This window comes from Oncorhynchus gorbuscha, linkage group LG19 (genome assembly GCF_021184085.1).
Source record: "Oncorhynchus gorbuscha isolate QuinsamMale2020 ecotype Even-year linkage group LG19, OgorEven_v1.0, whole genome shotgun sequence".
Lineage (NCBI taxonomy): Eukaryota > Metazoa > Chordata > Actinopteri > Salmoniformes > Salmonidae > Oncorhynchus > Oncorhynchus gorbuscha.
This window is the reverse complement of record NC_060191.1, coordinates 20,873,774-20,900,432: the sequence shown is the minus strand read 5'-3', so window position 1 is coordinate 20,900,432 and position 26,659 is coordinate 20,873,774. Positions and strand designations below refer to the sequence as shown.

The window sequence follows — 26,659 nt, the reverse complement described above, 5'->3', positions numbered from 1 at the left end:
GGCCTACAGCCTAAACTAAGTTTCAGACTTCCTAATAGCCTAGCTTATAGCCTACCACCTATAGCGAACTGTAATGTAGTCTACCGCGTTATTGGCAGCAGCACCGAACTGTGTAGCGTGTTTGTGTGTGACTTTGCGTGCGGTGGCGTGCGCGTTTGATAGTCGTAGAAGGGGCAGTATTCAATAAGGCCATTTAGCCATCATTGCTTCTTGAACTTCAAGGCGCAAACATGGAATATACAATGCATATATAGGCTATAGATATAATGGCAAGCGCACACACGCGCGAACTCACTCATCCGCCCCCTTTTTCTCGCTCTCTCTCTCTCTCTCTCTCTCTCTCTCTCTCTCTCTCTCTCTCTCTCTCTCTCTCTCTCTCTCTCGTTTTCCCCACACACCTCAATAACGGTGCGTGCGATATATTTGTGCATATATTTTTATGCACGGGGATACATGTTCAATGGCTTTCGGCGATCGTGGATTATAAATTATATTTTTGAACAGCGGTGGAATATTGGCTACCATCGACTCCAATTGTGAATAGCGTATTCCTTATTTTCTGACTGGTGTGTGGTATTTTTGTTGCATGCCGAGAGACTGTCAAGACTCGAAGACCACGTTCAATGCCGTTGGAACATGTCCTATGTTCCCTTTCAAGGTAAGAGAACTGATATATTCCACTATTGCATCTCCCTCCCCCTCACCCCCCCTCTCTCTCTCCATCATACAATACAGAATTTAGAAAAGGGGTGCGTTAAACGCGGCGTAGTGGAAACACAGGCAGGTACAGCAAGAGGTAGTGTCTTCGAGGTAGCTACCTACCTGGTTTTATCACTGTGTGCCAGTCAATATGTCACTGTGCCGGTGTATGCTGAGTAGTCCATAGTGTTGCAATGTGCTGAGGTGTGCATGCCTGCTGGTATCACAGTCTTGCAAGTCCTTTTCCCTGTGTGCAACATCCTTAGATCACAGTCACAGGTAGCCTACTGTATCTCTATGACACTGTAACTTTGCCCCTCTAGTATTGAGTCATATCTATTCAATGTGTGCAGTAAGGAGCCTGAAGGGGTACTTATTTGCCTGTTTTTGAAACTCAATATTTAATGAGTTTGTAGTGGAGGAAAATGGTCCCTGAAAGTGTATGTTCAAATCAGTTCCCTTGGTATTGTGACACCGCAACCATGACTAATGCTGTGCGAAACAGAGTGCAACGTGAGCTACTTCAATCATGCAGCCTTCAAATGCTTTGTTTGACTGTATGTGTGAAATGTTATGGCCACTTGAAAGTTTGATGGGACTTTGAGGGATCCAAGGGTTGTATGGTACACGGAGTCCAGTCCCTATTACCAAAGTATCTCTGTACAGCAACTGCAAATCGTGTGTGAGGAGAATGTGTGTGACAGAGAAAGAGAGGGGAAAAAGAGAGAGAGGGAAAGAGAGAGAGTGAGAGGAAGAGGTAAAGGGAGAGAGAGAGAGAGAGAGAGAGAGAGAGAGAGAGAGAGAGAGAGAGAGAGAGAGAGAGAGAGAGAGAGAGAGAGAGAGAGCGAGGGGGGGGGTGGAGAGACTTGAGGCTGCTGAGGTGTGATGTCTTGTAACACCGGGTACAGTAAGCACACTGCTGTACTGCTGTGCTGGTGGTGCATTGACAAAGCTCAAACCAAAATCATGTTCAGCATCCAATACATGAATGTCTTAAAGTTATCAGTCATTCAAAGAGAATGGCCAGTTCAAACTCTGTAGTATGATGCTTTTGGTCATCTTCTAACACATCACAAGCGGATATAGCCCAACGGCCTCTTGTGTGAGCACAGCAATAGAAGTTGGTTGCATAATATTGGTGAGATGGTACGCTACTGTACGCGAGCCCACTCCTGAGAGGTCACTGCCAGAGAGATGTGTGCACAGTATTATTATACCTTCAAAACCCGTGTCAACAGGAATGTACAGGCTATACGCGTTCCACTACAATAGATGGCACCATGAACCTTTTAGATGTAACAGGTTTTCTGGGTAGAGGAGTCTGTGGTTGAATCTCAAGGTAATGTTATCAGAATGAAATCAGCCACATATTTGTAACTTATGGCTGACTGAACATTAGTTCCCTATTAAAACACTTGTTTTATCTCTCCCTGACGAACACCATGCCGAAAGGCATCGGTTTTAAAGTTGTTAGACTGAAAATGTCATAGAAATAATACGCAGAGTGCTGCCTTGGCTCTCCTGTATTTTGTATTTTACACCAATGTTTAAACCAATGTTTAAATGTTCAAAGGTCATTAGTTCTATGTGAGTATCACATGGACATTTAATGGGAAGATAAGATACTGTAGGTAGGTCTCTCTCTCTCTGTCTCTCTCTGCAGATGGACAGCATGGAGCACCAGCCAGCCACTGAGCCAACCCAGTCATGTCGATTTTACAGTAGTTTGATACAGCAGCTCCTGTTAAGCATGGGCATTCAATTTAAAGAGACAGTGCACCGCCAAAGCGCTGACTGCAGCACTCCTCTCATGTGACATAAGGGGCTGTCTTACACCCTCCGCCAATCGAGCTGTGCCAGGAACCATCATCTGTTAGGCTATTACTGTACTGTATGCTCGAGATCTACCGTGTTCGATGATCTGTCAGGGGAAAAGCTCATTCATTTTCTGTTTGCGGCGGAAGTGTTATATTGAATTAATGTTCAAATTAGTAAATGATGCAACTCATTAGATACCATCTTGTCTGATGTGAATTCATTGTAGGGATTCTGCCATTTTTGTGAGTTAAAGTGCCTGCTGTCCAAGTTTCGTGAAGTTGGGAATAAATAAAAAACGCCCACTTCCCTCAAGACGTGAAAAGCCAACATTCAAGAAGGTCCAGCGTTACTATGCCTCAGCCTTTTTCAGTGATGCTAACATCTAGCGTATACATGAAAGCAAAGACAAAGTCGCTCGGTATCCTCAAGGAAATATCATATTTATCATTTCGGCCCACAGACATAAAGTCAATCAAAGTTAAACTGCCCCTCATTTGCTTGTATCTGCATACTGTTTAGCATATTCATGGCACAGTGCAGCGAACGTACTGTATGAATAAGCACAGGAGGTGGCGTAGAGCAGTTTGATGGCAAGATTATTTATGCATATTAACATTTACTGGCTGATGCTTTAAGGTCTTTGGTTTTGCCCTAGGTCAACCAACGTCTTGCCTCTACCATAAAAAGTATTCAAATTGCACCATGGACCATGACGCTTATACGGCACAGCGAGATAGGGACCAGATTGAAACATGTTCCAGGTCATAAAGTATCATGCCTTGTGTTAGATAACCATACTTAAGTGAAAGTGTCCACTGCAGCATGTGTCATTATATCAAAGCACAGTGTAAAATGTACATGGTTTATTACAAAGTACCACCGGGCTCCAATGTCCTTGATGGTTTCTGAGTGTGACATGATAAAGTGTCCTCTGGGTAGTGTCAGCAAAAATGTTATTTTGAGGGCTGCCCCCCATAAGCCATGTTGTCTGGAGGGAAGGGCATGTTTGTTATGGTGGAAAGACCTTACAATGATATTGTAATAATGCTAATAGCAGTAGTCCAAAAATGTAAATCAGACAAACGGAATGTTTTTGCTACTGTAGTTTGCTGGCGTACTGGCTGAGCTCATTAATTAGAATACACATAATAATTCACATTTCCTGGCTCAAATTAAGATCCTACATCTGTAGTCTATGGATATAGGGCCATGTCAGGGGAACTCTCTCCCCCTTGAACAGTTCTAGTACAGTGAGTTCAGGCATGCCGCTAAGCCTCTGTCCACGGCTCCACTCCCTCACTATCGCTCTGTTCCCCAGCAATACTGACTGAACCTGGTGGTGAAAAGGCCCAGATAGACCCCATCCACTAAGAGCCTTACTACTGATTCTGAGGAAATCTATATAAGGATCCCATCAGAAATGAGTAGCTGGGAGAAATGGTTGCTTAGTGCAGACCACACCATGGGAGGGGGGCCCACTTATTCAATTCCACCGCAAAGCCTGGAGCCCAATGACTCAATGGGTTAGTGTTTAAAGGATGCTCGTCTTTTGATTGATTCTGTCAGGATTCACTCATGGCAAAAGGTCAGGGTGAGCTATCTCCTCTCCTAAGCCAATCGTAGGGCTGCCAATCCGGGATAATGATGTCCCTGCGGATGGTTGGCTCACAGGCCTTCCAGACATTATGTCATTTGATCCAACAGATTCTCATGATGCACGGACAAGTTGTGCATTCAGACCTGGAGATATTCAACAGCTTACTGTACATATGTCACTATATTAGTAATAGAACAAATAATATTAGTCATGGAGTCAAAATGGAGCAGTTGGATGTTATTGGATGTTTGTTGGCACGATTGAATGGCATTAAAAAAGCTGATTATGCCTTAAACAGCAGGTTTCACTTGGATATGTATCACTAAAAAATAACATTTAGTTGTTAAAGGTGTGATGTTAGCTTATAATGTACAGGTAGGATCTTAATTTGATCACCCTGTTGCAGGAGAATTCTCCTACCCACATTTCGGTTGAATGCATTCAGTTGTACAGCTGACGAGGTATCCCCCTTTCCCTTTCCCAATGCAGGAAATGTAAAGCTTGTAGTGTATTTGAGGTTTAAAAAGGCTTTTGTAATTTCCACATAGAGAATTTCCCTTATGAAAAATGCAACAACCACCAAAAACGGTTGCTGCAGGATTATTTTCCTGCTGTAGGAAACTGGCTCAAATTAAGATCCTACCTCTGTTAGATGAAATGTGACTTTTATGTTTTTGATTTATACACATACTGTACATTAATATTATTTATGTGCAATTAAATTATTTGCACAGTATAGGGCTTTTTCAAACCACCCTCTCTGACCCTTTTCTGTCAAAGTATGTAAAATAATGCCCTGTGATAGCTTTCGGGAGATTCTGAATTCCACACCGTGTCAATTGCGATGCTGATAGTCCAGCCTGTGATAAGTGCCCCCTAAAAGAACAGATTATTAAATCACTAGTGTGGTGCCTCAAGCAGGATTACAAATTGGAGAGTTGGGCTCACAAAGATAGTGCTCACTGAAGCCTTGTACCTGGGACCCAGAGTTACCATGAGAACTAGGAGATATTGCACTGTTGGGTAGATAATGTAGAGATGTTCAGTCCCAGACATTTTAAGTCTATTTTGAGTGTTATGTGTACATTTCACACTTTCTTGTAAGTCAAGGGGGTAACACGATGTAGGGTATCATAATGTATAGACTGCACACATATTATCCCTAGTTGTAAGAAAGACGTGGTGGTCAAATCAGGCCATGACAGTAGCAGATAACCTCACATTGCTCATTGATGTACTAGAAAAATTGACATTTGAATGTCAGTTTTCTTTCTGATATGGCGTAAGGTTTAGGAGAGCTACAGGAGCCAGTCATGATGTCATAATGTGCCGACAGGACTTTACAGCCATCTTATTACAGTGTTATAAAGGCAGACGGCTAAATCAAACGTGGTCTCAAAACGTTCAATATCATGCTAGCGACGGGCTAATTTGTCCCCCTCTCTCTTGTGATGCTAATCGATGGCTGATATATGCAGTGTCGGTGTGCACTTTTACTGAAGGTGGTGAGAGAAGAGGACCGGATTTTCATGGGGTGTACCTCTCATTCACTTCAGATGCACAGATACCGCAGAGAAGAATGGTGCATTTTAATTAGCTGTAATCAAATAGACTGATATGCTGATATTCAAAAACAGGGCCATTGGACCCTGACATTTCAGAGTAGTCTATTACCATTTTAAAGTGTTCCACTATTACACATTTAGGGTAGTGTCTCTACTTCAGAAAAAAACATTTTTTTACAAGGCTCACAAGAATGTGTGTGTGTGCCGTGTGTGTGCCGTGTGTGTGCCGTGCATGCCTGTGCATGCCTGTGTGTGTGTGTGTGTGTGTGTGTGCATGTGTGTTTGTGAGCGTGCTTGTATACAGATGTAGGATATTAATTTGATCACCCTGTTGCAGGAGCACTTGTAGTGTATTTGAGGTTTAAAAAAGACTTCTGAAGTTTGTAATTTCAGAGTTGATTTTCCCTTAATTAAGGAAGATGTATGAACCCACATAATAATACACATTTCCTGTCACTGCAGGATTATCTTTCCTGCTGTAGCAAACTGGTTCAAATTAAGATCTTACACATGTGTGTGTATGTGTGTTTGTATGTGTGTGTGTGTGTGTGTGTGTGTGTGTGAGAGAGAGAGAGAGTCATTGTGTTTTTATTTCAGTGATTAACTTCTACTCTGAAGACCTCATGAAGGTTCGAAGGCTCACTCTGCATGCCTGGCGCTATATTTAGCACCTCATCTCCACCACATTTGAATCTTCACCACACAAAATATGAGTGCATTTCAACTGTATTTGCTTCCAAATAAAATTCTGGCATTCATGCAATGTTTATGTGATATGCCCTTTTGTTATTTCAAATAATGATTCATCTAAACTGGAGTGGATTGTTGAGAGAGACTGGAAATGCAATCCAATTTCTAGTGTTTCTTTTACGTAAGTTTTCTTTTCAGGAGGAAAGCTCCTGTCCTAGTGGTTTTCAGAGAGCCTATCTTGCAGTTGTTGCTCTGTTTGGCATTTCAATGTGGAGTTGAGATGTTCTGTATGAGAGTGGAGATAATGGCAGAACATCCTGATCTCTTTGATCAGAGGCAGAGTCTAACTGGTAGAAATGGACTGCTGGGAGAGGAAGGTGTGAGACACCTATGAAACACTTTTAATTGTAGCTTCTCGCTTCAATGCCATGTTTGAAATCTCCTTTCCTCTATGAAGATACTACACTGAAATTCACATTCACTTTAAACACAGAACTGGCTTCAAAGTGTCTCAGTTTGTTTGACCTAGCGAGTGGTGAGTGTTCATATTAGCTAGGGGTGAAAAGTTGACTGAGATTGTGTTGACCAAGCAAGCGGGATGTCAAAACTGGATGACTCCTGGTTTGAGATGAAGAACATGCCACACAGGGTTATATGGACTGAACAAAAATATAAACGCAGCATGTAAAGTGTTTGTCCCATGTTTCATGAGCTGAAATAAAATATCCCATACATTTTCCATATGTACAAAGCTAATTGTGTGCACAAATTAGTTTACATCCCTGTTAGTGAGCATTTCTCTTTTGCCAAGATAATCCATCCACCTGACAGGTGTGGCATATCAAGAAGCTGATTAAACAGCATGATCATTACACAGGTGCACCTTGTGCTGGGGACAATAAAAGGCCACTCTAAAATGTGCAGTTTTGTCACTCAACACAATGCCACAGATATCTCAAGTTTTGAGAGAGCCTGCAATTGGTATGCTGACTGCAGGAATGTCCACCAGAGCTGCTGCCAGAGAATTTAATGTTAATTTCTCTAACATAAGCCACCTCCAATGTAAGTTTTGAGAATTTGGCAGTACGTCTGCATGAGGCAAACGGCTGCATGAGGAAAATGGTGGTCACGCCAGATACGGACTGGTTTTCTCATCCACTCCACTTCCTTTTCTTTAAGGTGTCTGTGACAAGAGATGCATGTCTCTGTTCCCAGTCATGTGGATTCCATGGATTAGGGAATTTATTGTTTCATGTTTTGTTCAGTATAGTTTCCTTACTAGGTTAAAGTATAATGGCCTTACCATCATTCTGAACTTTAGAATACCGATTCAGTCGCTGTCCACTTCAGTGGTGCTGAATGCAGAGGTAGAGTATCAGTGCTCTGCAACAGTTTGCAACAGTTTGGTTTATTTGGTTCTAGTTGACCTTTTTCACATGAGAGAGTAAAAAAGAGAGAAAGCGGGCCTCCCGGGTGGCGCAGGGGTTCTAGGGCACTGCATCGCAGTGCTAGCTGTGCCACCAGAGACACTGGGTTCGCGCCCAGGCCCTGTCGCAGATGGCCGCGACTGGGAGGTCCGTGGGGCGACGCACAATCAGCCTATCGTCATCCAGGATAGGGAGGGCTTGGCCGGTAGGGATATCCTTGTCTCATCACACACCAGCAACTCCTGTAACAGGCCAGGCGCAGTGCACACCAACCAAGGTTGCCAGGTGCACAGTGTTTCCTCCAACACATTGGTGCGGTTGGTTTCCGGGTTGGATGCACGCTGTGTTAAGAAGCAGTGCGGCTTGGTTGGGTTGTGTTTCCGAGGCTTTCGAATGATGCGATGAGACAATATAGTAACTACTAAATGTAAAAAAAGAGAGAAAGCACACATAACTGTATATTTGTGCTAGATAAAGTTACACTTTAACAACGACAACGACAAAAAAATAGCTAATTTACCTGTTTGAAGTCATGGTGACCAGATACATACATGAATTATGTTTTTGGGGGAATATACCTTTTTTTCCATTCAGAAAAAAACTTTAGTGACTTGGATAACTTGAGATTGAGATCAGTTATCAAAGTCACTAAAGTTTTTTGAATGGAAAATAAGGTTTGTTCTTTGGAGACTACTTTATGGAGCAAAACGTTCTGTATTTGGCATGCCTTTGATTGGTAAATTAATCTTGTACAGAAGTTAATCTTGTCTGCTCAAGTCCCTTTTCTTGTCCTTTCAGATCAGTAGCTTCTGTACAGCTACTGTCACCCAGACAGAAAATGTGTCACGACATGACCACTGATACCATGATGACACCGGAAGTTGTATAACTATTTGTGTCAATTGAGTGATCTGATTGGTTCAGTCAGCGGAAGGGGTTGTGTTAAGGTGATGTAGATCTCTGAATGTAGGAACATTTGAACATGCGGAGAAAGATGAGGAGAACCCACACAAATAAGAAAAGCTGACTTACATAATGAATGAAGCTATTGCAGTGTTTTTACCTGAAGCAGGCAATTCACACATATAGTGGTCTTGGATGCCCAAGTACAATTTTACTATATTTGTTTTAGTACAAAAAGGGATGAGATAACATGTGGTAAGATGCACAGTCAATTCTAAGAGTGTCTGGGACTCAGTTAGGGTTTGTCTTACTATCTCATCCCTTACACTTCTCATTTAAAACCTAATTCAAAGTAATTATATTAGTAAATAGCATCTGGCAGTAGGGGCTGCTTTGTTCTGGTAGCCTGCTGCTAGTAGATCCTGTTGAGATTGGGAAGTTTTTTTGTCATGGGAGGCATATGTCCATTCGTGTTAATGTGTTAGCGTGGGCACTGTAGAAAATCCTGAGGTGAGCTCTGTGCTGTTTCTTAATTCAGGGGGTTTCAAACTAGGGTCCGCAGAGGTGCTACAGGGGGTCCGCAATTTAAAAAAAAAAATTCTTTGGGGAAAATCATTTTGGGAATTTTTTTATGTTAAAAAAAATATTGGGGGGAATTTCCACTAGCTGCAGCAGAATACCATTGTGCATACCATTTTTATGTTTCTGCGTCCAGCATGAAAAAAAAAGTGCAATGACTGAGTCCTGTTCAGCCGACTCTAGGGAAGTATATAAAAGGCTTCATTGCAAAAATCTCGAACTATCCCTTTATTATAGAGGAAATTACAGTCATTGGAGCAAATTACAGAAGTTTTTTAATAGAAAATTCTTAGGTGGTCCATCTAAGTGGTAAGTTATTGGATAGAAAAACAGTTTCAGTGTCAACTTAAATGACCCAAACCAGATAGAAAGCAAGGAGAAAAGATATTGAATTATATACACTGAGTGTACAAACATTAGGAACACTTTCCTAATATTGAGTTGCACCCCCTTTGCCCTCAGAAAAGTCTTAATTCGTCAGGGCATGGACTATACAAGGTGTCGAAAGCGTTCCACAGGGCTGGACCATGTTGACTCCAATGCTTCCTACAGTTGTGCAAAGTTGACTGGATGTCCTTTGGGTGGTTGGCCATTTTTGATACACACAGGAAAACCGGTGCACCAGGCATCTACTACCATACCCCTTTCAAAGGCACTTAAATCTTTTGTCTTGCCCATTCAACCTTTGAATGGCACACATACACAATCCATTTCTCAATTGTCTCAAGTCTTAAGGCATTATGAACTTCACTCAGTACCAGGACATTTCAGCCAAAAACCTGATTGCTTCTGCCAGGAGGCTGAAACTTGGCCACAGTTGGATATTCCAGCAAGCCGATCTTACAGCAAAACCATAACCCCAAGCACACATCAAAATCCACAAAGAAATCGTTAATTGATCACAAAATCTAAATCAACAAAACCAGTCTCCGGACATGACCCCCATTGAAAACCTGTGGTTTGAATTGAAGAGGGCCGTCCATAAGCGCAGAGGAAAGATATTGTCACGCCCGGACCATAGAGAGCCCTTGTTTCTCTATGGTGTTGTTGGTCAGGGCGTGACTGGGGGTATTCTAGTTTATTATTTCTAGGTGGTGTTCTAGTTTATTTTTCTATGTCTGTGATTCGTATGATTCCCAATTACAGGCAGCTGATAATGGTTGTCTCTAATTGGGGATCATATTTAGGTAGCATTTTTCCCTCCTGTGTTTGTGGGATATTATTTTGTGTTTTGAGCATGTGCACCGCGTAGTCACGTTTCATTGTTAGTTTATTGATTTATTGTTTTGTTTTTGCTAAATTTCACTTTATAATAAATATGTGTAATTCTACATCCGCTGCGTCTTGGCCCGTCTCTCCTCACGTACGTGACAGATATCAAGGATCTGGAAAGATTCTGTATGGAGGAATGGTCTAAGATCCCTCCCATTGTGTTTGCCAATCTCATAAATAATTTTTGAAAAGGCTTTGTGCCGTTATCCTCACAAGGTGAGGTATTGAATGGTATAGAAAACAGGGGTGTCGATAATTTGACCCCTACCTTTTTGAGATTGTTTTTTATTACTTGTTTGACAAAATATATTTCTCTGAACAATTGTATTAGTATAAAACAATCTAATTTCCCTTTTCAGTATTTGAGTTATTTATTTTGTACAGTAATTTTTCCTCACCTTTATCAAGGGTGTGAATCATTTCAGACACCCACTGAACATGACAGACATCTTGGTGATGAAGTGAAAGCAGAAAACCCAGAACTAAAATCCATTTAGATGGTCTCTGTTGATTCCTACTCAGACATCATTGCGTTGATCTGTCAAAATCAAGGAGGCAAAACGGTGCCATGAAATACCCCACAGATACCTCTGATCCAAGACACTTCTGGCTTTTTCTCAATCAGAAGGTTCTTTCATAATTCCACCCAGGGCAACACAGGGCCTCCCAGTCAGACTCCCCGCCACTCCTCTGTCTGTCAGACGAGGTGAGTTAAGCTGTGTAGCAGTTTGAGAGATTGCCATTTTGGGTAATATAACAATGACACAGTTCTTAGTCTATCTCTGGATTGAGGACAGATCACTATAATTATTATTTATCTCTGAGGACCAAAGGCTTGACCTGCTTTCTCTCAGTGGAGCACCCCCCACATGTGACATGAGACAGGATATACAAACAGAGAGAAGAGACGGGAGAACACATCATAATAGATGATAGACGTGTGTGGATCACTGTGGTTTTGCATTCACAGTAATTCACACGCACGCACGCACGCACGCACGCACGCACGCACGCACGCACGCACGCACGCACGCACGCACGCACACACACACACACACACACACACACACACACACACACACACACACACACACACACACACACACACACACACACACACACACACACACACGCACACACACACACGAGTCCCATTCATTTATATTTTCTCTATACTCAGCACATTGAATATCACCTTCACACAGGTTGACAGGGCGGAACAGCACATCACCATGAAGGGTTAGCAGACAAAGCAATCCTGCATCTCATTTCCTATAGATGTTATTCAAGCCCTAAGTAAAGAGAGTTTTGCAGCACAAGTTGGGGGATTGCTGTGTAGCCCCGTGGAATAGTCAAGTGAAGGGAAAGGAGAGAGAGAGAGTGATACTGTACACTCTAATAAGCCAACCCAACTCTGTTACTGGCAGTGCAGTCATTCCACCCTACTGCTCTAGCATCCTGGAGGAGGGATGGGAATGGAGAGAGAGCGAGAGATGTGTGGCAGCGAGAGAGACGATGGTAACGAGAGGCAGGGAGGAGAGCATGAGAGAAGTGAAAGGGAGACGGGTAGAGTGAGAGAAGGGGGACAGTAGGAGATAAATGTGCGAGAGAGAGTGAGGAAGAGAGAGAGAGAGAAATGGGCTGTGAAAGTGGGGGACTGAGAGACAGATGGGTGGAAGGGAGAGGGGAGCAATAGATGGTGGGGAGATGGGGGGAGGCTGCCAGGGAGTTTGTGGGAAAGTTTAATTGAATTTTGATTCATAATAGGATGATCGGAACATTGATTTCACCTTTAAATATTAGAATCCAATTTTATTACCGCCATATATTCAAGCAGACGGCTTGCTTATGAATATATAGATCTTGTTTCCTCATCTTATGTTGTCTTACAGTAACAGTAGTGAGCGTATTGGACTGTGGTATCCGTTGATGTATTTTACACAGCCGTATAAGGATACTTTTACCCATATACAGTATTGCTCACCACCAACTTATGTCTATAGTGTGTAGATAGATAGATGGACAGAAAAGATGTGCGCGTGCGCATCAGAGAGAGAGCGAGAGAGAGGGAGGAACAAGTCCGTTTTTCATGGATGGCTGGGTTGCTATGGGAACAAGATGTGGGCTCCCTTTTCCCAAAAAAGTATCCTCCTTCCCTTTTTCCCTCTCTCATCACTTCATTTATCTCTCTCCTTCTTCTCAGCATCCCCAGTTATTCACCTCTCCTCTCTTCCTATCCCCAGCTCATCCCATCGCTTCCCTCCTCTTCCCCTTCTTTCTATCTCTCCTATCGTCCATCCTTCCCTCCTCCCACTCATTTTCTCCCTGTCTACTCCTCTCTCCCCCTGTCTATCTCGTTCCCTGCGGTCTCCCCACTTCTACTATTCTCCCTCTCAATCTTTCCCTTTCCCTCCATCTCTTCTTCACTTTCTCCTCGTCTCTGATCATCTGTCTCTTTAACATTCACTTATATTCTATTCTTTTCTCGGTTGTCATGGCAATAGGCTGGGGGCGTGAGGGAAAGAGCGCGAGCGAGCAGGAGTGGGTGTTTCGGAAGTGACATCTCTTGGGCAGTAATCTTGTTTCCTGTGTGTGGAGTTGGGGGCGGATTCACACGTAAAGTGCAGCAACAGTGACGCCGTGTGGACAAATGCGCGGTAGTGGGGAGCCCTGCTGGCCTGGGAAAGGGCTGAGTGAATGATCTGACAGGTGAGAATACACACAGACAGACACACACACACACACACACAGACAGACAGACACACACACACGCACGCACACACACAGGACTGTGCGGTGTCAGTGTAGTGCGGACCTCTGTGTTCACCTCTTCATTGAGGCCCATTGTGACACATCCCTGACATTTGACGTCTCTCGTGATACTGAAGGCCATGTACTAAATGCCCTGAATCAGCATATTAAAGAACACCATTGTAGACCAGTGTATATTTTCATAAATACATCAAATCTGGGCAATAAATCCAAAAGCATTCGTAGAATATGGAATGGTAGGATACCCCTATTGATTCCGAATGATGTGATATAAATGCTACGTGGGCACCAAGTAATGTATAAAATGTGTACATACTGTACAGTACATTGTGCTTATTTGCCTTGAAAGTAACCAACAAGGCTACGCTGGCGTTGGTACGTTGCCCGACCCGGGCGACCTGAGGATAATGCATGTCTATTTTTAGAGATGTTTAAGAGCTTAGAGATATGTAGAAATGAACATTACCCCTGTCGGGCTCAGTAATGACAACGTTGACTAAAGCTGACCAGTCATCTGACGGCTGCTCGGCTCCTTGGCAAACTGCAAAGGAAGGCAGAAATAAATGGCGTTACAGAGACAGACCTCAGCACATTCTGAGAGCGTCAACAAGAGAATGTGAATACAGTGGTTTTTTTTCATATTTATAACACAGAACTAGCCCGCCTAGATTGGGCCGCACAATTCCCTCCAAGGTTTTTCAGATGATGAGGAATGAAGGTGGAGGTACAGATTGTAGCTGGAGCACATATTATGGGAATGAGTCACCGATTTCCCCAGTGGATCCACAACATTGTGACTTTCATGGAGTATGCTGCTGTCGGTCTATAAGGTTTATCGTCAAAGGCTTTCTCTCTCCCTGTCCAATGTGTCTCTGAAGGACGCGAACTAGTGTCACACTCCGGGGCCTTGGGATTCCTGGGCCTTGGGATTCCTGGGCCTTGGGATTCCTGGGCCTTGGGATTCCTGGGCCTTGGAATTTAGGCTATATGTCGTCTGCAGTAAAGATGATGGTGATTGACATGCTCATAATGATGATCGAATTGATATACGGTATTAGTCTCAATACACAAACATTTTCCGACACCAGCTCTTTCTACTATCCACATGAAAAAAGTAACACTTCAACTGCTAAACAAGTGAACATCCACGTACAAGGAAGTACATCATTTTAGCTGCAGGACAGGATAATATGGTCTGTACATTTCTCCATGCCATTGTCAGAGATGAGAAGGATTTAAATATATATATATATATACTGCTGAAGTCGGAAGTTTACATACACTCGGTTTGGAGTCATAAAAACTCATTTTTCAACCACACCACCATTTTCTTGTTAACAAACTATAGTTTTGGCAAGTCAGTTAGGACAACTACTAATTTTTCCAACAATTGTTTACAGACAAAATATTTCACTTATAATTCACTGTATCACAATTCCAGTGGGTCAGAAGTTGACATACACTAAGTTGACTGTGCCTTTAAACAGCTTGGGAAATTCCAGAAAAAGATGTAATGGCTTTAGAAGGTTCTGATAGGCTAATTGACATAATTTGAGTCAATTGGAGGTGTACCTATGGATGTATTTGAAGGCCTACCTTCAAACTCAGTGCCTCTTTGCTTGACATCATGGGAAAATCAAAAGAAATCAGCCAAGACCTCAGAAAAAAATTGTAGTCCTCCACAAGTCTGGTTCATCCTTGGGAGCAATTTCCAAATGCCTGAAGGTACCATGTTCATCTATACAAACACAAGTACGCAAGTATAAACACCATGGGACCACGCAACCGTTATACCGCTCAGGAAGGACACGTGTTCTGTCTCCTAGAGATGAACGTACATTGGTGAGAAAAGTGCAAATCAATCCGAGAACAACAGCAAAGGACCTTGTGAAGATGCTGGAGGAAACAGGTACAAATGTATCTATATCCACAGTAAAAGGAGTCCTATATCGACATAACCTTAAAGGCCGCTCAGCAAGGAAGAAGCCACTGCTCCAAAACTCCCATAAAAAACCAGACTACAGTTTGCAATTGCACATGGGGACAAATATTGTACTTTCTGGAGAAATGTCCTCTGGTCTGATGAAACAAAAATAGAACTGTTTGGCCATAATGGAGGAAAAAGGGGGAGGCTTGCAAGCTGAAGAACACCATCCCAACCGTGAAGCACGGGGGTGGCAGCATCATGTTTTGGAGGTGCTTTGCTGCAGGAGGGACTGGTGCACTTCACAAAATAGATGGCATCATGAGGGTGGAAAATTATGTGGATATATTGAATTAGCATCTTAAGACATCAATCAGGAAGTTAAAGCTTGGTCGCAAATGGGTCTTCCCAATGGACAATGACCCCAAGCATACTTCCAAAGTTGTGGCAAAATGGCTTAAGGACAACAAGGTCAAGGTATTGGAGTGGCCATCACAAAGCCCTGACCTCAATTCTATAGAAAATCTGTGGTCAGAACTGAAAAAGTGTGTGCGAGCAAGGAGGCCTACAAACCTGACTTGGTTACACCAGCTCTGTTGGGAAGAATGGGCCAAAATTCACCCAATTTATTGTGGGAAGCTTGTGGAAGGCTACCCAAAACATTTGATGCAGGTTAAACAATTTAAAGACAATGCTACCAAATACTAATTGAGTGTATGTAAACTTCTGACCCACTGGGAATGTGATGAAAGAAATAAAAGCTGAAATAAATCATTCTCTACTACTATTATTCTGACATTTCACATTCTTAAAATAAAGTGGTGATCCTAACTGACCTAAGACAGGGAATTGTTACTCGGATTAAATGTCAGGAATTGTGAAAAACTGAGTTTAAATTGGCAAGGTGTATGTAAACTTCCGACTTCAACTGTATATATACACTACCAGTCAAAAGTTTGGGCACACCTATTCATTCATGGGTTTTTCTTTATTTTTTACTGTTTTCTACATCTTAGAATAATAGTGAAGACATCTTAACTATGAAATATCACATATGGAATCATGTAGTAACCAAAAAAGTGTTCAAAAATAGCCACAGCCTGGAGGTGTGTTGGGTTATTGTCCTGTTGAAAAATAAATGATAGTCCCACTAAGCGCAAACCAGATGGGATGGCATATCGCTGCAGAATGCTGTGGTAGCCATGCTGGTTAAGTGTGCCTTGAATTCTAAATATATCACTGACAGTGTCACAAGCAAAGCACCCCCACACTATCACACCTCCTCCTCCATGCTTCACAGTGTGAAACACACATGCAGAGATCATCTGTTCACCTACTCTGCGTCTCACAAAGACACAGCAGTTAGAACCAGAAATCTCAAATTTGGACTCATCAGACCAAAGGACAGATTTCTACCGGTCTCCCACCCATTGCTCTTGTTTCTTGGCCCAAGCAAGTCTCTTTTTCTCATTGGTGTCCTTTAGTAGTGATTTCTTTGCAGCAATTCGACCATGAAGGCCTGATTCACGTAGTCTCCTCTGAACAGTTGATGTTGAGATGTGTCTGTTACTTGAACTCTGTGAAGCATTTATTGAGCTGCAATCTGAGGTGCAGTTAACTTTAATGAACTTATCTTCTGCAGCAGTGGTAACTATGGGTGTTACTTTCCTGTGGCGGTCCTCATGAGAGCCAGTTTCATCATAGCGCTTGATGGTTGAAGTTCTTGAAATTTTCCACATTGACTGACCTTCATGTCTTAAAGTAATGATGGACTGTCGTTTCTCTTTGCTTATCTGAGCTGTTCTTGCCATAATATGGACTTGGTCTTTTACCAAATAGTGCTATCTTCTGTGTACCACACCTATCTTGTCATAACACAAAGCATGAAGAAGGAAATAAATTCCACAAATTAACTTTTAACAAAGCGCACCTGTTAATTGAAATGCATTCCAGGTAACTTCCTCATGATGCTGGTTGAGGGAATGCCAAAAGTGTGCAAAGCTGTCATTAAGGCAAAGGGTGGGTACTTTGATGAATCTCAAATCTCAAATATATTGTTGGGCTACTACAAGATTCCATATGTGTTTTTTCATAGTTTTGATGTCTTCACTATTATTCTAAAATGTAGAAAATAGTAAAAAAAAAGAAGAAAAGCCCTTGAATGAGTAGGTGTGTCCAAACTTTTGACTGGTACTGTACATAAAGATCCCTCCATTCCCTGGCCTATATTCATGGCCTATATTTTGTGATTTGGTCAAATTCTTAATGATATGTGAGTGTATATGAAAACCCCTAGGAGGCTCAGTCACACTGACTGTGAATCCATGAGTGAAAAGTGACTTAGAGGTTGAAATCAAGGTTATGTAATCTCTCTTCATATCGTACGGTGAATCATACCTTGGATTCTACCACTGTGATCCCCTTAATAAGCTTCGCTTGTTTAGCAACTCATTTATATTTCAAGAGCAGCTTTATTCATAATTAAACTTGAATATAAAACATAAACTCAGCTGTATTCGCTACAATTAGACAGATTGCCTTTTGTGCTTGCCTTCCTACTTGGTGGGGATACAAGTGTGAATATATGTGAATATAGTGAATATTTGAGAAAGCTTTTTTTGTAAAATAAAGGTTCTGACATGGTTGTTTGGCTGAAGTAGGCCTATTTTCAGGGTCGAAGTGGCTCTGTTTTTGGCATAGTGTCAAGTGGACAGCATGGCACGCTGCGGTGAGTGTGCTGACTGTGCCGTGTCTCAGCCAAGTCAGGGCCTGTTACATCATTCAACCAGCCTTTCCTTTCTCAAACATGGGGAAATATGCAAAGGGTTAAAGTGTGCTGTCTGGAAAGTGAAGAGGTAGACACCAGATAGCCGTTATTTGTACCATCTACAAGATGTATGGGTATGTGTTAAATAAAGTGTGTTAGAGGGTCTCTGGGACTTGTACAATCTGCAGATATGATGTGTGTGAATTGTGAAAGCAGTCTTGGTGTGAGGAGTGGGGAGTGGGGAATGTCACTTTGGCTAACCTCTCGTTGAGGGCTTGTTTCCCGCCTTGTTTCCTTCTGGAGTGAGAATAGTGTTGAGATGTTTGCTTAACATTCTGGTTGACGTAAAAACGAGGCGAAGGGAAGGGATATCAAAAGAGTTTTGATGAAAACATTAACATAGCCCCTGACATAACTTAGAGGGAAAAGAGAAAGAAATATGAAAGAGGGGAACATGGAAAGAGACTGGAGGAAAGACGAATAGGAAGGTCAATACAAGAAAGACATGAAGTAATGGAGACAGATGAGAGAAGGAGAAGCAGATGGATGGGCAGAGTGAGTAGGAGTGACAAAGAGACACACTAGGAATTGGAGACTACGAAAGATAGTGAAAAAGACAAAGAGCCAAGCCCTGGTTATTTCTGAGTGACCTTGCATCATGCGGACTGAAGCCAGAGCTTGGCTAATTGACTCCAGCAGTTGTAGTGGATCACAAAGCTTATTTTGCTCTGTTTCATGCCACGGCCCTTCTGCTTGTCTGTTACGGCCGTCTGGTCAGAGGGGGAACCTGGGGACGAACAAAGGCGTGTCCAGGGCAGAGGGATTATGAAACTGATGGAATTAGCGATGTAGTATGAAGATATGGTCATTTAGCACAGGGTTTTCTGAACTTTCTGGGTCCGGGGACCCCTTTTGTGACAGCAAATCCATCAAGGACTGCCTTATAACCATAACACAACTCGCAGTGCGATAACAATGGCATAAAAGGAGACGTTTTACTGTGCTGTCTGCAGTGCATGGCTGGGCGAAGTCTCGGCCCCAGGGAAGGAACATTTAAATAGCCCGCCACGTGGCATCGAAGATGTTTTTTTTTTACCGTTTTCAAGCTAATTTCATGCAATTCATTTTTAAAAATATCATAGGCAGAGAGAAAACTTTTCTGTTTTAAAGGTTAAATTAAAGTGCATTCATGTTCAAAACAAAGAAGTATTGAGTTGAAAAATGAATAATTGATGGATATCCCTGTGAGCCTCCCAGGCCTTGTTGCCCATGGTTAATAAGAACCTACATTGTAGATTAATAATAATGACATTTTATTGTATTAGACCCTCTAAACGAATCCCTGAGCCAAAATTTGTTTAATCGATTATTGTAACAATATTCACTGGAAAAAAATGTTATTATTTATTTTATACATATTTAGAGATCTGGCCACGGCAGTACCTCTTCCACAGACCCCATTTTGGGAACCTCTGATGTAGTAGACCCTTTCATCCAATCCTTTTATCCACATTTTAGTCTATGGTTACACATCGTACGAATAATTCAACTCTGTAGAACGTGTGTGATTTTCTCTGAATGAGTGCATTGATTGGTGAGTTATTTACAGCGTAATGGACCAGTCCTAGTTGAATTTGTCCACTTCTTTCATTGAGCATTGTTGTTTTGCGTGAAATGTGGACAACATGAGAAGAAGTCACATTGCATTTTCAGAGCTTTGGATTCAACTGATGCGGACGTACCGGCTTGCAAACATAAACAAGTTAACGTCAACCATCGGACGACGGGCATGTTCTGGCATGTCCTCCACCGTCCAGTCACCCTAACTGACCCCACTCCCCTCTCTCTGTCCCTCTCCCCTTGTTCTCTCTCCTCTCCAGATGCGAGGTGTGCCGTCCCCCCCTCCTATCGCCCCCATGCCCCTTCCTTTGCCGCTCCCTCCTACGACCGCCCCGACTGGAACCCCCGTCTCTGCGTGATCTCCGGAAATCAGCTCTACATGTTGGACCAGGAGGAGGTACTTATCTACTGCGGCACACACTATAGAAATACAATCCCAACCATCACCCACCCATTGACTTGAAAGGGGATTACTGTTCTAGGAATTATATTTCTATCTATTATATGGCTCACTTTGCTGTACCATACTGACTGGGTTGTTTGACATGGCATGAGTGTCTACAACACTGTCATGACAGTTTCTAAAGCCACAGAGTTGAATAGAAAATGACATATCCAAAAGAGGATGTCACCACAATTGACCCTTTAGGCATGTAACTTCATTTGACATGACCTGACATTACATGGTATGCTGAGTACATTACATTGCCAATAAACCCTGAGGTTTTCCCGAACACATGACCTGACGAGGAAAAGCTCTGGACCGGGGTCCTAGTTATAACACAGTATCTCATGTACATGTTGGTCCTGAAAGAGGCCAGTGTTCATATTATACACTCAAGGCAGGTGTCCTGGGACACTGTCGCCTCAGGCTTGCTTATGGGAGGTCCAGCAACTATTGTTAGCTTAGAATTTTGTGGCAAACAACTTTGGCACCAGTGTGCCTCTATACAAGTAGGTCACATCTGGCTAAGATGGGCATTGGGGCCAGTAACCGAAAGGTCGCTGGTTTGAATCCCAGAGCCATCAAAAGATACATTTTGGTTGAATGCATTCAGTTGTGCAACTGACTAGGTATCCTCTTGACTAGGTATCCCCTGCTGATCTAGGATCAGTATACCTTTTAGATCACAACAGACATAACACGATTACATGACCAGGTGGGACCTGATTCTAGATCAGAACTCCTACTCTGAGACACTTTAGGAATACGGGAGTTTTTCAACCTGACTATTTATTGGTAATTTAAAAAATAAATAAACTACCTTAGATTACTTACTATATCTTACTAAGTAGAGATTCAGCCTGCTAGCTAAGACCAGAAGGGGGTACTATTCCTTCACTTTTGTACCTGTATCGGCTTTGGACAGGTCTCTCTTTAAATGTAGACCTTGTAGACAGATTTACAGATTGATATCCAATACATGAATCCTAAAACACAATTAAAACACAGAGGTTTTACTTACACACTTAAAGTCTATTACACTGCAATAACAGTGTTCCTAGTACATTTGATTGAGAGTATGAGTCTATTAATGATTATGTAATGATGTGACGGAGTATTGTAGCGGTACTTGCAGGGTAGCTAGCTGCCAATATCTTTAATTCTCGTCACTCAGAAGGAGGATAAAGAACCTTATGATCCAGATAAGGGCCTTTTCAGCTCTGGAGTGATGAGAAGAAGGCCCAGGTCAATTAATCAAAGGCTTATCCCTGTCTAATTGTGCCAATGAGGCAGAAGCTATGAATGGATTTGAGGCAGACCTGACGTGCCGATAGCCACCACCTCGGAGAGAGGATGGAGAGGCGATTAAATATTCATGCCTGTCACTCACCTCATGCGGTGCGAGTCTCTCTCTCTCTCTCTCTCTCTCTCATACACACATGCCCCACTTGATTCTATTCGATTCAAATGCTTTTAGTGGCATGACAAAAAGCAATCATATGTTGCCAAAGAGGAGATAAGGTGGAACAGAGGAATATATATCTCTCTCTCTCTCTCTCTCTCTCTCACACACATTTGATTTATCAGGCTACCTCTCCTCCCTCTCTGCTCCCTCCCTCCCTCTCTCCCTGGAGTGACTGACGTGGCTATCCCACAGAACTGCTCTCTCCTTTCTTTCCCAGGCAGCTCCACTGAGATGCCACTCTGTTTTGTTTTGTGAATGACATCCGTCAAAAGACCCTTTTCTCTTCGTTGCGACTTCTTCAGTCTCAACTAAAGGGCTGCGTGAGGGAATAACAGTGCTCTGGAGGAACATGTGAAAAATATCTGTCAATTCACCATTGTGCTCTTCTGTGCTCCCCTATTTCAGATGTGCTCTATTCACCTCGGTAAACACTGCAAGTGGTGAAAACTGGTGATGTTGAAAGCTTGACTTTATGCATAGTCCGAAATTAACGTAATAGATTAAGAGTGTTCCCTTTCATCCATGTACAGAAGTCACTATACCTTCTGTTCAACACTATATTGTTTGTGTAGCTTCCCCTACTTGCATACTCTCCCCCTCAGAAGTCAATCGAAAAAAGTGAACACCACACAATCCAACTGAACTTCACTCCCTAACAAAATAACTCCATGCTGCACTGCCATTGACAGTAGAAGAGCCCTGACCACTTCCCAGTGGGCTGCTGTTAGCTCCCTGTGCCTGTGTTGGGAGCGAGAGGATCGACGGTAATGGCTGCCACTGATGTGAAGTGACAGAGCCCCGCACTGTGTGCACCAGACGCCACGCACCAGTGCCCTGTCCTCCAGTCATGTGCCCAGGCATCGCTCTCCCTCCCACTGTGCCCCAGTGTTATGCAAGCAATCAGAGGGCACTACTTCCTGCTAGCACAGCGCTAGCACTAGCATGTTAGTATCCTCTCTCACTACTACTGCACATTAGCATTAGCCTGCTAGGCTAATTCAAAATAAAGGGAATTGGAACAGGATTTGTCTCAGTATCAATGCATGGCCATTGTGTTGCATTCCCTGCCCATATGTTTGCAATGGCTTTGGCAGTGTTACTGTAAATTCATTCCTTAGCGCCCAAGCCAACAATGCAGTGCCGTGGTGGCTTTGCCTGAAGCTACTGTGACTCAGGAGTAGTTAGCATTTTTACACATGCATGACCCTTGGGAACCCATTTGGAAACAGGGGGGGATGTGGTAATTCTGTAATAATGAGGCACACGTGGATGAAAGGAGTCATGAGGAAGAAGCTCCTTCATTTGAACAATAAGAAGGCTCAATGCACTGTATATTGAGCCTGAAAACCCCACGGACGTTGCAGTTGTTGACACACTCAAGCCTGGCACCTACTACTATAACCCTTTCAAAGGCACAAATCCGTTGTCTTGTCCATTCACCCTCTGAATGGTACACATACACAACCCGTGTCTTAATTCCTTCTTTAAAGTGTCTCCTCCCCTTCATCTACACTGATTGAAGTGGATTTAATAAGTGACAACAATAAGGGATTATAGCTTTCACCTGGATTCACCTGGTCAGTCTATATCATGGAAAGAGCAGGTGTTCCTAGTGTTTTGTACACTCAATGTAAACTTGCTTTTTATCAAGGCAATTTGATTAATTTGCCTGGCTATGCATGTGTATAGTGCATTTAAATGGAGTTGATCTAACATTCCAACTGAATGCAGGTATTGTGGGAAATGTCCACATAGGGGAGTAGTGGGACAGCTCTTCCACCAGTGCTTTGCAGCATGCTCAAATTTGACATACATGCCTGAGGCGAGGGGAGGAAACATCTGTCAGTGATAGGATGTTATCTAGAGACTTGAGGACAGACAGTGGTGTTTGCCAACCGTTTGTCATACTTCCAGGGACACAGAGGCTGGTGTGTGCGTGTGTGTTTGTGTGCGTGCGTGAATGTGTCTGTGTGTGTGTGTCGGGGGCAGAGGTAGTGGACTCAGCCGCTGTTTGATCACGACTCCGTTACAAAGAACTGGATTCACACCTGCCGCTCCATTAACCCCGCACCCCCCTCCCTAGTCACCCACACACACACCACCCATATCCCCCACCCAGCCTACCCATCACAGCTGGGCCAGTAGTGACATATGGTCCAGGCAGCCTGCAGCATTGCTCAACTCTCTATACCAGCCCCCCTCTCCTCTCCCTCAGGTCTATGGCTTTCATTCTCCCTCTACTCACCCACAACCCACCATCCACCCCTCCTTGCAGTGCCTGAGCACAGTTATCTGTCTATTTCAGTCTTAGCCACTTCTGCTCCTACTCTTACCTTTGACTACAGCTTGCTGGATGCCGAAATCCAGTACAATTGACCTTCTTGTTAGCTATTAGAATGACCTTATGAATGAGCTTATCTCTGACAACACTCAAGGGAACCAAGGTCTGCATGCCAGTATTCAATCTATTTTTCAATTGAATGAAATGGATTGTTGACTCGCCCATACAAAAACCAGAATACCCAGAGACAGAAACTCCAGAACAGAAATTGGGAAACACTGCTATACTGCATTACAATTACAGACATTGATAGACAATTAGCATGCTTTCTTGCTCCCTGCAGGTTTCAAAGCTAGACCACTGCCCCTGTGTGAGTGTCAGTGCGGGCCCCACATGCCCTCTGTCTGGTCTGCCAGTGTTGTGTGCCAACCTGCCTTGTGTGCCCACTCATGAGCATGGCTACCAGGGACGGTGCCAAGGCCGTGTCAAGTCCCCAGCTGCAGCGCCACTGTCCTAACCAGCTCCCCCTCCCTCCCCCACCCTCTGCCAATCCAAAACTGCCACGCAGGCTATAAATAGCACCCAGGTGTTCCCCCTCGCAACCAGAAAGGGCTGTGTGTCAGGGTGTATGTGTGTGTATGTGTGTAGGGGGGGTCTTTTCCATACACGTGTTGTGATGAATTATGTCTGAATGGGGACACAGTGGAGATGAGGGGGGAGTGGGCTGTGGAAATTACCATGTTTAGCATGCCATGATAGACTAGTATTTATGTAGGGTCTTTGAGATCAGTTTTGAGTCAGAGTTTAATGTGATCTAAACGGCCTCTCGGCTGCTCTGTGAACTTTTTCAGTTCTTATTCCTAGTCAAAGTCACTACTCTCATTGAGGGAAATCGGCAACTCCATGCCTTAGACTCAACTGAAGTCCGGAGCAATTACTTATTGATGAAGTAATACTACACTTAGATGATCATAGCATGTAGCACTTACAGTATACTGTATATTGATCACATTTCTTTATATTAGCATTTTATGTGTAACGATGCTTTTAATTAGATAAGTGCTCGTGAATGCAGCAAGGAGCTCTGGTGCAGCAAGGAAACAGGGTAGAGAAGAGTGGATAGATACATTTAGGGATGTTTCTGAAGTCTTGTGAATGCATTTATCAGTTAATTATCCAAAAATATAGCAACTATTACGCTTATGACAGTGTAAAAGGCTTGGAGACAGATGGCTCATATTATTAACATGTTATAGAGAGTATACCTGTGTTCGAAGGGTTTTCCTAGAGTGTTATGGTCCAATGACGAAGTAAATTCGATTATATTGAGAAATAACCTAAAAGAATGTGAACGTTATAAACACATGTTAAAATTTGGTCTGACGCATTTTTAACAGTGAGCTCGCAGTGTGTCATAAAAATATATATAAACAGCAAAGCAAGGTCTTTCCGTGCATATAACAGCTCATATAAAAGGGCAGGCGATAAAGAAACAAGCTTGTATGCATGCGGGTGCTGGACTCGTACAGATTGGGTGTCTTATAATACATGTTTCATTGAGGAACTCATTCCGTAACTGGCAATATATCTGTCCTCGGCGTAAGATGCCTCTCACAACATACTCATTAGTATGCCCTAAGTGGAAAACACGAGCATAATCAAATACACACTTGATTTATGGTGTGTGTGTCCCTGATTACGTTTTTTTTAAAGAGGTAAACGTCAACAAAAAGAATCCTGCCACCGATAGCGCTGGGAGATGTCTTCTGGCTTACTGCTGGGCTATGGGGGATTGTATGGAGTGCTGTGCTCTGTGCTGTGGATCCACTAGATATGTCTAGCGCAGTAGACTGCATGTTATGTATGTTGGGGGGGGGGGGTGTACGGTCGCCTGCAGTGGGTGTATATATGTATTACACTTTTATGTCACCCATATTGTGCTGGAAGCCCTGCTACATGTCTATAATATTACAGCTGGTCATACGGTTAAACGTGGTCATGTGACCAGCCGGTGACCCTCACACACATACAGTACCAGTCAAAAGTTTGGACACACCTACTCATTCCAGGGTTTTTCTTTATTTGTACTTTTTTCTACATTGTGGAATAATAGTGAAGACATAAAACTATGAAATAACACATATGGAATCATGTAGTAACCAACATAGTGTTAAATCAAAATATATTTTATATTTAAGATTCTTCAAAGTAGTAACCCTTTGCCTTGATGACAGCTTTGCACGCTCTTGGCATTCTCTCAACCAGCTTTATGAGGTAGTCACCTGGAATGCATTTCAATTAATAGGTGTGCCTTTTTAAACGTTAATTTGTGGAATTTCTTTCCTTCTTAATGCATTTGAACCAATCAGTTGTGACAAGGTAGGGGTGGTATACCGAAGATATCCCTATTTGGTATGGGAAGAACAGCTCAAATAAGCAGAGAAACGACAGTCCATCATTACTTTAAGACATGAAGGACAGCCAATCCGTAAAATGTAAGAACATTGAAAGTTTCTTTAAGTGCAGTCGCAAAAAACCATCAAGCGCAATAATGAAACTGGCTCTCACGAGGACCACCACAGGAAAGGAAGACCCAGAGTTACCTCTGCTGCAGAGGATAAGTTCATTAGAATTAACTGCACCTCAGATTGCAGCCCAAATAAATGGTTCAGAGTTCAAGTAACAGACACATCTTAACATCAACTGTTCAGAAGCGTGAATCAAGCCTTCATGGTCTGAATTCGCACACACGCACTCACACTCAAATTCCTTATATTAAGCAAACCAGACAGCACAATTTTCTTGTTTTTTTACATTTACAGATAGCCATGGGCA

The 26,659-nt window shown here is 42.9% G+C and overlaps 1 protein-coding gene across 8 annotated transcripts in view; it reads left to right on the top strand.

The window, feature by feature from the left end:
* The first annotated feature begins 394 nt into the window (after positions 1–394).
* Positions 395–26,659, top strand: part of LOC124005780 (ras/Rap GTPase-activating protein SynGAP-like) — a 115,096-nt gene continuing 88,831 nt past the window's right edge. For 7 of the 8 annotated variants that reach the window (XM_046315320.1, XM_046315317.1, XM_046315315.1 and 4 more), the window contains exons 1-2: positions 395–658; positions 19,894–20,030. In XM_046315320.1, coding sequence (XP_046171276.1) covers positions 637–658; positions 19,894–20,030 — 159 coding nt within the window. In that variant the 5' untranslated portion in view covers positions 395–636. Of the gene's footprint in view, positions 659–12,872; positions 13,260–19,893; positions 20,031–26,659 lie in introns of those variants that run through there. The other variant, XM_046315318.1, reaches the window with a different exon arrangement.